This window comes from Oncorhynchus kisutch, linkage group LG29 (genome assembly GCF_002021735.2).
Source record: "Oncorhynchus kisutch isolate 150728-3 linkage group LG29, Okis_V2, whole genome shotgun sequence".
NCBI classification, from domain to species: Eukaryota; Metazoa; Chordata; class Actinopteri; order Salmoniformes; family Salmonidae; genus Oncorhynchus; species Oncorhynchus kisutch.
In genome coordinates, this window is record NC_034202.2 from 40,802,197 (window position 1) to 40,814,126 (window position 11,930).

The 11,930-nt window shown below is 46.7% G+C and overlaps 1 protein-coding gene across 1 annotated transcript in view; it reads left to right on the forward strand.

Annotated features, from left to right (window-relative positions):
• The first annotated feature begins 1,727 nt into the window (after window positions 1–1,727).
• The window catches only part of pitpnab (phosphatidylinositol transfer protein, alpha b), a 77,753-nt gene continuing 67,550 nt past the window's right edge, over window positions 1,728–11,930 (forward strand). Inside the window, exon 1 of the mRNA XM_031809552.1 lies at window positions 1,728–2,053. Coding sequence (XP_031665412.1) covers window positions 2,037–2,053 — 17 coding nt within the window. The 5' untranslated portion in view covers window positions 1,728–2,036. The remainder of the gene's footprint in view (window positions 2,054–11,930) is intronic.

The window sequence follows — 11,930 nt, forward strand, 5'->3', positions numbered from 1 at the left end:
AGTTGTTAGAAAGCTGCAGTATTATCTCATATCTCATAGAAGGACTGACTAACTGACTGCTTGGCTGGCAGACTGGCTGGCTGGCAGACTGGCTGGCTGGCCGGCTGGCTGACTGACTGACTGCTTGGCTGGCTGGCTGGCTGACTGACTGACTGAATGCTTGGCTGGCAGACTGGCTGACTACTTGGCTGGCTAACTGACTGCTTGGTTGGCTGGCTGGCTGACTGACTGAATGCTTGGCTGCCTAACTGACTGCTTGGCTGGCTGGCTGACTGAATGCTTGGCTAGCAGACTGGCTGGCTAACTGACTGCTTGGCTGGCTGGATGGCTGGCTGACAGGCTGACTGCTTGGCTGGCTGCGTGACTGGTTGCTTGGCTGGCTGGCTGACTGCTTGGCTGGCTGAATGACATACTGACTGAGTGGCTGACTGGCTGCTTGGCTGGCTGACTGAATGACTTACTGACTGGCTGCTTGGCTAGATGGGTGACTGGCTGAATGACTGACTGACTGACTGGCTAACTGACTGACTGACTGAATGACTGTGTAAACTATGTACAGACTCAGTAAGCATAGCCTTGCTATTGAGAAAGGCCACCGTAGGCAGACATGGCTCTCAAGAAAATACAGGCTATGTGCACTCTGCCCACAAAATGAGGTGGAAACTGAGCTGCACTTCCTAACCTCCTGTCCAATGTATGACCATAATAGAGACACATATTTCCCTCAGATTACACAGATCCACAAAGAATTCAAAAACCAATCCAATTTTGATAAATGATCATATCTACTGGGTGAAATTCCACAGTGTGCATCACCGCAGCAAGATTTGTGACCTGTTGCCACAAGAAAAGGGCAACCAGTGAAGAACAAACACCATTGTAAATACAACCCATATTTATGTTTATTTATTTTCCCTTTTGTACTTTAACTATTTGCACATCATTAGAACACTGTATATAGACATAATATAACATTTGAAATGTCTTTATTCCTTTGGAACTTCTGTATGTGGAATGTTTACTGTTTATTGTTTACTGTTTATTGTTTACTGTATATTGTTTACTGTATATTGTTTACTGTATATTGTTTACTGTATATTGTTTACTGTATATTGTTTACTGTATATTGTTTACTGTTTATTGTTTACTGTATATTGTTTACTGTATATTGTTTACTGTATATTGTTTACTGTCTAATGTTTACTGTATATTGTTTACTGTATATTGTTTACTGTATATTGTTTACTGTCTAATGTTTACTGTATATTGTTTACTGTATATTGTTTACTGTATATTGTTTACTGTATATTGTTTACTGTATATTGTTTACTGTATATTGTTTACTGTATATTGTTTACTGTATATTGTTATTGTTTACTTCACTTATTATCTACATCACTTGCTTTGGCAATGTAAACATATGTTTCCCATGCCAATAAAGTCCCTTAAATTAATATATATATATATAGAGAGAGAGAGAGAGAGAGATAGAATAGAGAGAGAGAGGGTATGACGATGATGAAGATGATGATGATGAGTGAAGACTCAGAGGGTTACAGCCAGTCAACACCGCACACTTATGACACACACACACACACACACACACACACACACACACACACACACACACACACACACACACACACACACACTGAGCCAGCCCGTGATCTCCATCTGGTCAGAGGATTATCTCCCCAGCTGTTGTGACATCACCACAGGATCGACCACTCCGGTTCCGCTTCCCTGACGATCCTCCTTGCATCCACTCAGACCCTCAGCAGCAAAACCGATTCGGTGTTACGGCGATCTCCCTTGACGTCATCTTGCCCGGTGTGACGACACGAACGCGGTTGTAGCCTAGTTACCGCGCGAGGCCTCGATCAGGAAGTGCATTTGAGGAAAACAGAGAAACGGGAGGTAGAGAATGACATAGAGGGGGAGAGGTGGGAGAGAGAGTCTGACGGAGGGAAAGACACTGTTCTGGATCTTAACGGAGCACTAACCTTCCCTCGTGAGAAGAAGACATCACCACCACAATGATCATTAAGGAATTGTAAGTATGCCTACCGACGCCGTGTGTCCGTGACTGTTTTCTCTGTGAGCTTGCTGACATTGTGTCCAGCGGGTACACAGAGAGAGAGAGAGAGAGAGAGAGAGGCGGAGAGACCGGGAGAAAAAGAGAGTTTGGGGGAGGGGAGGGGGGAATTACAGGCGCACGGTCAGCCCTGACATCTATCCACACACACTTGACTTTGACGTATCCGTTTGGATTTGATTCAGACAACAACAAAAAATATATATGATTTGTTATTTTTAAGCCCATTCAGAAATGATGTTCTATATGCCAGCTAGAGGGTTCTATGATGTTCTATATGCCAGCTAGAGGGTTCTATGATGTTCTATATGCCAGTTAGAGGGTTCTATGATGTTCTATATGCCAGTTAGAGGGTTCTATGATGTTCTATATTCCAGTTAGAGGGTTCTATGATGTTCTATATGCCAGTTAAAGGGTTCTATGATGTTCTATATGCCAGTTAGAGGGTTCTATGATGTTCTATATGCCAGTTAGAGGGTTCTATGATGTTCTATATTCCAGTTAGAGGGTTCTATGATGTTCTATATGCCAGCTAGAGGGTGCTATTATTATAACCGGGCCATCAGCAGCCGGCTCCGCGCCACGGTGCCCTTCATAGAGGCTGCAGTAACGGCCTGCATCCGGTAACGGTATAACTCAACGAGAATAGGCTACATCACGGAATAGGGACAGATCAGAAAAAAATATTGTAACTAAAGGGAGAAAAATAACAATACATTAAACGTTAACGTTATAGGGACAGAAGCAGGCCGTGCGTGCCAGCATCCTCTCCTCGTTCCACCACCGTGGTGTTATTGATGCCTGCGCTGAAGGTGAAACGACAGAAATAGCATTCCGTTAGCTATAGGGCTGGAGTCAGCGTAGAGGTGGAGAGATGGAGGAATGCAATGGATAGATGGAGGGAGGAAATTAAACCGTGGTACCAGCGTCCGTCTTTTCCCGGGGGATTCTAGCATCAGTCATGTTTTTTCCGGGGAGCTGACGCCTGGTGCTACTAGATATGAGCATGAATAGAGGCCACATCACGAAGAGACATTTAAACCTTACTATTGACGTTATGCTTGTATTAGTCTCGATCACCCTTTATTAGGACAGTTTCTAGAAGGTTATACGCAGGTATAGGCTTTTATTATGAGGTTATTATAAGGTTACTGTGTGTCTCAGTCAGAACAGTACACCGTGTCTGTCATGAATGATGCTATCAACTAGTTCACAAGGCAACTGTTGAACACATCTAGATCCATAACACGTCTAATGTACACACACACAGCTAGGTGTAGGATAGACACACACACACACACACACACACACACACACACACACACACACACACACACACACACACACACACACACACACACACACACACACACACACACACACACACAGCTAGGTGTAGGATAGACACACACACACACACTCACACACACACACACACACACACACACACACACACACACGCACACACAGCTAGGTGTAGGATAGACACACACACACACACACACACACACACACACACACACACACACACACACACACACACACACACACACACACACACACACACACACACACACACACACACACACAGCTAGGTGTAGGATACACACACACACACACAGCTAGGTGTATGATAGACACACACACACACACACAGCTAGATGTAGGATAGACACACACACACTGCTAGGTGTAGGATAGACACACACACACTGCTAGGTGTAGGATAGACACACACACACTGCTAGGTGTAGGATAGACACACACACACTGCTAGGTGTAGGATAGACACACACACACACTGCTAGGTGTAGGATAGACACACACACACTGCTAGGTGTAGGATAGACACACACACACTGCTAGGTGTAGGATAGACACACACACACTGCTAGGTGTAGGATAGACACACACACACACTGCTAGGCGTAGGATAGACACACACACACTGCTAGGTGTAGGATAGACACACACACACTGCTAGGTGTAGGATAGACACACACACACTGCTAGGTGTAGGATAGACACACACACACTGCTAGGTGTAGGATAGACACACACACACTGCTAGGTGTAGGATAGACACACACACACTGCTAGGTGTAGGATAGACACACACACACTGCTAGGTGTAGGATAGACACACACACACTGCTAGGTGTAGGATAGACACACACACACTGCTAGGTGTAGGATAGACACACACACACTGCTAGGTGTAGGATAGACACACACACACTGCTAGGTGTAGGATAGACACACACACACTGCTAGGTGTATGATAGCTGAAGTTGCTCTCCCCCTGCCCCAAGGCAACTTTTGAACACATCTAGATCCATAATACGTCTAATGTATTTGTAACTTTAGGCTTCAGTCTCTTTGGTTGTAGTTTATAAGTGGAGAGGAGAGAGGAGGAGAGGGAGAGTAGAGGAGAGGTGGGGGAGAGGAGAGGAGGAGGAGTGGAGAGGGAGAGGTGTGTGAGAGGAGAGGAGAGGAGTGTGGGAGGAGAGGGAGAGTAGAGGAGAGGTGGGGGAGAGGAGAGGAGGAGTGGAGAGGGAGATCAGAGGAGAGGAGGAGGAGAGGAGAGGAGGAGGAGGAGGAGGAGTGGAGAGGGAGAGGAGTGTGAGAGGAGAGGAGAGGTGGGGGAGAGGAGTGTGGGAGGAGAGGGAGAGGAGAGGAGGAGTGGAGAGGGAGAGGAGTGTGGGAGGAGAGGGAGAGGATAGGAGGAGGAGTGGAGAGGGAGATCAGAGGAGAGGAGGAGGAGAGGAGAGGAGGAGGAGGAGGAGGAGTGGAGAGGGAGAGGAGTGTGAGAGGAGAGGAGAGGTGGGGGAGAGGAGTGTGGGAGGAGAGGGAGAGGAGAGGAGGAGTGGAGAGGGAGAGGAGTGTGGGAGGAGAGGGAGAGGAGAGGTGGGGGAGAGGAGTGGAGAGGGAGAGGAGTGTGGGAGGAGAGGGAGAGGAGAGGTGGGGGAGAGGAGGAGTGGAGAGGGAGAGGAGAGGAGAGGGACTGGGAAAGGGGGAGGAGTGGAGAGGAGTGGGGAGGGAGAGGAGTGGAGTGGAGAGGGGGAGGAGTGTGGGAGGAGAGGGAGAGGAGATGTGGGGGAGAGGAGTGTGGGAGGAGAGGGAGAGGAGAGGTAGGGGAGAGGAGGAGTGGAGAGGGAGAGGAGAGGAGAGGGACTGGGAAAGGGGAGGAGTGGACAGGAGTGGGGAGGGAGAGGAGTGGAGTGGAGAGGGGGAGGAGTGGAGAGGTGGAGGAGTGGAGAGGGGGAGGAGTGGAGAGGTGGAGGAGTGGAGAGGGGGAGGAGTGGAGAGGGGGACGAGAGGAGAGGGGAGGGGTAGAGCGGAGAAGAGGAGAGGGGGAAGAGTGGGGAGGAGAGGGGGGAGTGGAGAGGGGGGGATTGGAGAGGAGAGGATGACTGCGGTCTGGCAGATCAGAAGCGATTAGGGAGATACCGGAGCCCTGATGAGACAGACTGGAAATGAATTAAGTTGCTCATGATGGAATGCTGAATGGACACACACACACACACACACACACCGTGGACTGAGACGTTGCTAGTGTTATAACCTCAGTGTTTAAAACTGAATCTTTAGGCATTTAGATTAGCCAATAAGGCTTCAACACAGGCGTTGAAAATGCAAGATTCAACATGATAGTCAGCTGTTTCCAGTCTGTTTCCAGTCTGTTTCCAGTCTTTTTCCAGTCTGTTTCCAGTCTGTTTCCAGTCTGTTTCCAGTCTGTTTCCAGTCTTTTTCCAGTCTGTTTCCAGTCTGTTTCCAGTCTTTTTCCAGTCTGTTTCCAGTCTGTTTCCAGTCTGTTTCCAGCCTTTTTCCAGTCTGTTTCCAGTTTGTTTCCAGTCTGTTTCCAGTCTGTTTCCAGTCTTTTTCCAGTCTGTTTCCAGTCTGTTTCCAGTCTGTTTCCAACCACCTGTATCTCCTTTGCGTTCAGGTTTGAAACACTAGTGTTTACTTACCCATCGTCCTGTTTAGAGTCTATTTAGTCATTAGAAATTGATGTGACTTTCCATTCCTTTTATTCAGAGTTGGGATTGTCTGTCACCTTACGAACGTTTCAACTGAACAGGACATTATTCAGATCAGAGTTAGCATTGTCTGTCACTTTACCAATATTTCAACACATCTTACATCGTTGTCACCATATTAACTAAAGTAACGTCCTAGTCAACATATCTAATAGAACTAATGCATTAGTAAACCCACTACAATCATGCAGTACAGTGTACAGTCAGCAAACAGTTTAGCAGTTACACCGGTGGGCCACGGTGGCAATGAATTAATAAAACCAAAAGCTCACCTTGACTTGGAAGAGTTCTGGTGTTGGATAGCTATAGACAGCTAGCTAACATACCATCCCTCTGTTTGAGGTGTTAGAGTTGGCTAAACTAGCCAGCTAGCTAACATAGCATCCCTCTGTTTGAGCCAGGTGTTAGAGTAGGCTAAACTAGCCAGCTAGCTAACATAGCATCCCTCTGTTTGAGCCCGGTGTAGGCTAAACTAGCCAGCTAGCTAACATAGCATCCCTCTGTTTGAGCCCGGTGTTAGAGTAGGCTAAACAAGCTAGCGGCAATTGATGAAATCTCTCTCTATCTCTCACTTGCTTCTCCTTCATTTTGGAAGAAATTAATTTGTTCAAAACTGTTCAACTATTGTCTTTCTCTCTCTTTGAGTCAACTACTCACCACATTTTATGCACTGCAGTGCTAGCTAGCTGTAGCTTATGCTTTCAGTACTAGATTCATACTCTGATCCTTTGATTGGGTGAAAAACATGTCAATTCATGCTGCAAGAGCTCTGATAGGTTGGAGAATGTCCTCTGAAATTACTGTGTAAGTCTATGGAAGGGGGTGAGAACCATGAGCCTCCTAGATTTTGTATTGAAGTCAATGTACCCAGAGGAGGATGGAAGCTAGGATGTCCTCCAGCTACACCATGGTGTTACCCTACAGAGTGCTGTTGAGGCTACTGTAGATCTTCTTTACAAAACTGTGTGTTTTAATCAATTATTTGGTGACATTTAGTTTTATCTAAAGATTACAACTTTTACAATGTTTTATTATTATTATTTATTATTTATTATGTAATTCACTGAAGAGGATGGTCCTCCCCTTCCTCCTCTGAGGAGCCTCCTCTGCAGTGCAGGTATAGCCTACATAATGAGATTATCATGGACAAAAGAGTGAGATTATTTGTATTTGTCAAACAGCAGCCAAGCATCGATCATCATGGTGTCAGAATAAGACCCTCGATGTGTATTGGAAAGGGGCATCACCCCTGCATTTTCACCACCTTGCGAAGTTCGTCATCATTTATTTAACCTGTAGTTTTGATAAACTGCAAGCTTCAAGCTTTCCCGTGTCGTGGTGGGAGGACCACACAACTTGTCATCGCGTGATTCCAAGTTTACGTCGATACGATGGTTATAATATCAATATTTATTATTTATTATTATCAATATTTGCACATTTAAAAAAAAACATTTCTTGCATAATTCATTTTACAGACACAAAGTTATCCCACCTTTCCCAGCGTATTTGTCAACATTTGGAACATTTATCAAGAAATGTATTGATTCAGACCACAATGTTGAGGATATTTAGGACATATGAAAATGAAGGTCTAATGTGTGGTTGTAAGGGTTTTACAACCATATTTCTGTCACTAACAACAAACACAGTCATGGGTTGGTAATCTCTCACATTCCATCGAAAGGCATGCTGGGAAATATGAAAATATGTCTTTACATCCTATAGTGTTAAAACAACACCCCCATTGTTTAGTATTTAAAACCTAAACGCCTTGTGCTGAATAAATAGCGTGTTGATGTGTTTAAATCAAATCAAATCAATTCAAATGTTATTTGTCACATACACATGGTTAGCAGATGTTAATGCGAGTGTAGCGAAATGCTTGTGCTTCTAGTTCCGACAATGCAGTAATAACCAACAAGTAATCTAACTAACAATTCCAAAAAACGACTGTCTTATACACAGTGTAAGGGGATAAAGAATATGTACATAAGGATATATGAATGAGTGAAGGTACAGAACCGCATAGGCAAGATACAGTAGATGATATCGAGTACAGTATATACATATGAGATGAGTATGTAAACAAAGTGGCATAGTTAAAGTGGCTAGTGATACATGTATTACATAAGGATACAGTCGATGATATAGAGTACAGTATATACGTATACATATGAGATGAATAATGTAGGGTAAGTAACATTATATAAGGTAGCATTGTTTAAAGTGGCTAGTGATATATTTACATAATTTCCCATCAATTCCCATTATTAAAGTGGCTGGAGTTGAGTCAGTGTCATTGACAGTGTGTTGGCAGCAGCCACTCAATGTTAGTGGTGGCTGTTTAACAGTCTGATGGCCTTGAGATAGAAGCTGTTTTTCAGTCTCTCGGTCCCAGCTTTGATGCACCTGTACTGACCTCGCCTTCTGGATGATAGCGGGGTGAACAGGCAGTGGCTCGGGTGGTTGATGTCCTTGATGATCTTTATGGCCTTCCTGTAGCATCGGGTGGTGTAGGTGTCCTGGAGGGCAGGTAGTTTGCCCCCGGTGATGCGTTGTGCAGACCTCACTACCCTCTGGAGAGCCTTACGGTTGAGGGCGGTGCAGTTGCCAAACCAGGCGGTGATACAGCCCGCCAGGATGCTCTCGATTGTGCATCTGTAGAAGTTTGTGAGTGCTTTTGGTGACAAGCCGAATTTCTTCAGCCTCCTGAGGTGTGTGTGTTTAAAAAGTGTTACAGCGAATTAACATATTCTGTTGTTTACAATCTAAACACATTTGAATTGAAATTCTAAATGCTTTGACAGATTTAAAAAGTGATCCAGAAAAGTGTTCCGTGTCTGTAATCACACTTGGTTTTACAGTGTGTCTGTTCAGTGTCTGTAATCACACTTGGTTTTACAGTGTGTCTGTTTAGTGTCTGTAATCACACTTGGTTTTACAGTGTGTCTGTTCAGTGTCTGTAATCACACTTGGTTTTACAGTGTGTCTGTAATCACACTTGGTTTTACAGTGTGTCTGTAATCACACTTGGTTTTACAGTGTGTCGGTTCAGTGTCTGTAATCACACTTGGTTTTACAGTGTGTCTGTCTATTGTCTGTAATCACACTTGGTTTTACAGTGTGTCTGTCTATTGTCTGTAATCACACTTGGTTTTACAGTGTGTCTGTAATCACATTTGGTTTTACAGTGTGTCTGTTCAGTGTCTGTAATCACACTTGGTTTTACAGTGTGTCTGTTCAGTGTCTGTAATCACACTTGGTTTTACAGTGTGTCTGTTCAGTGTCTGTAATCACACTTGGTTTTACAGCGTGTCTGTAATCACACGTGGTTTTACAGTGTGTCTGTTCAGTGTCTGTAATCACACTTGGTTTTACAGTGTGTCTGTTCAGTGTCTGTAATCACACTTGGTTTTACAGTGTGTCTGTTTAGTGTCTGTAATCACACTTGGTTTTACAGTGTGTCTGTAATCACACTTGGTTTTACAGTGTGTCTGTTTAGTGTCTATAATCACACTTGGTTTTACAGGGTGTCTGTTTAGTGTCTGTAACCACACTTGGTTTTACAGTGTGTCTGTTTAGTGTCTGTAATCACACTTGGTTTTACAGTGTGTCTGTAACCACACTTGGTTTTACAGTGTGTCTGTTTAGTGTCTGTAATCACACTTGGTTTTACAGTGTGTCTGTAACCACACTTGGTTTTACAGTGTGTCTGTTTAGTGTCTGTAATCACACTTGGTTTTACAGTGTGTCTGTAATCACACTGGGTTATACAGTGTGTCTGTCTATTGTCTGTAACCACACTTGGTTTTACAGTATGTCTGTTTAGTGTCTGTAATCACACTTGGTTTTACAGTGTGTCTGTAATCACACTTGGTTATATAGTGTGTCTGTTCAGTGTCTGTAATCACACTTGGTTTTACAGTGTGTCTGTTTAGTGTCTGTAATCACACTTGGTTTTACAGTGTGTCTGTAATCACACTTGGTTTTACAGTGTGTCTGTTCAGTGTCTGTAATCACATCGGGATACAGCAGCAGACGCCTCAGGCCATTTGAGGCCATTTTATTGCCATTCATCACACACACGCACGCACGCACACGCACACACACGCACGCACACACACACACACACACACACACACACACACACACACACACACACACACACACACACACACACACACACACACACACACACACACACACACACACACACACACACACACACACACACACACTGTTAGAGTGGATTGTGAGTCGGTCCATGCTTGCCCCAAGTTACTGTCACACTCTCTTCCCAAAGGGGCAGGGCAGGGCCGGCTCCAAGCATAAGCGACATAAGTGGTTGCTTGGGGCCCCGGAATAAGGAATATTTTTTTGGGGTGTAAGGGAACTCAGTCAGGGCCATCAATATGGAGAGTTAGAATAAGAGAATAGACCAGGGCAAGTTTGACATTTGGTTCAGCAGTTTCTCTCTTGTTTTGTCAGCCACTGACAGCGGGGGGGGGGCACTCTAACATTTTGTTTTGTCAGCCACTGACAGCGGGGGGGGGGGGGGGGCACTCTAACATTTTGTTTTGTCAGCCACTGACAGCGGGGGGGGGCACTCTAACATTTTGTTTTGTCAGCCACTGACAGCGGGGGGGGGCACTCTAACATTTTGTTTTGTCAGCCACTGACAGCAGGGGGGGGGGGGGGGGCACTCTAACATTTTGCCCGCAAATGTCACGTAGGGCCCCCAAAAGGCTAGAGCCCCTTCATGCTCTCCTCTAGCAGGGACAGGGACACGCTCTCCTCTCGCGGGGACAGGGACACGCTCTCTTCTCACGGGGACAGGGACACGCTCTCTTCTCACGGGGACAGGGACAGCCAACATACCCTCTCCTCTCGCGGGGACAGGGACAGCCAACACACGCTCTCCTCTCGCGGGGACAGGGACACGCTCTCCTCTTGTGTGGACAGGGACAGCCAACACACTCTCTCCTCTCGCAGGGGACAGGGACACGCTCTCCTCTCGCGGGGACAGGGACACGCTCTCCTCTCTTGGACAGGGACAGGGACACGCTCTCCTCTCGCAGGGACAGGGACAGGGACACGCTCTCCTCTCGGGGACAGGGACACGCTCTCCTCTCGGGGACAGGGACACGCTCTCCTCTCGCGGGGACAGGAACAGCCAACACACCCTCTCTCCTCCCTCTCCTCTCGCAGGGACAGGGACAGCCAACACACGCTCTCCTCTCGCGGGGACAGGGACAGCCAACACACGCTCTGCTCTCGCAGGGACAGGGACAGCCAACACACGCTCTCCTCTCGCGGGGACAGGGACAGCCAACATACCCTCTCCTCTCGCGGGGACAGGGACAGCCAACACACGCTCTGCTCTCGCAGGGACAGGGTCAGCCAACACACACTCTCCTCTCGCAGGGACAGGGACACGCTCTCCTCTCGTGGGGACATGGACAGCCAACATACCCTCTCCTCTCGTGGGGACAGGGAGGAGAGAGGGACAGGGACACGCTCTCCACTCGCGGGGACAGGGACACGCTCTCCACTCGCGGGGACAGGGACACGCTCTCCACTCGCGGGGACAGGGACACGCTCTCCTCTCGCGAGGACAGGGACAGCCAACACACGCTCTCCTCTCGCGGGGACAGGGACAGCCAACACACGCTCTCCTCTCACAGGGACAGGGACAGCCAACACACGCTCTCCTCTCGCGGGGACAGGGACAGCCAACACACGGGGACACACGGGGACAGCTAGGAATATCCCCCTTCTCTGTAACGGCTTTT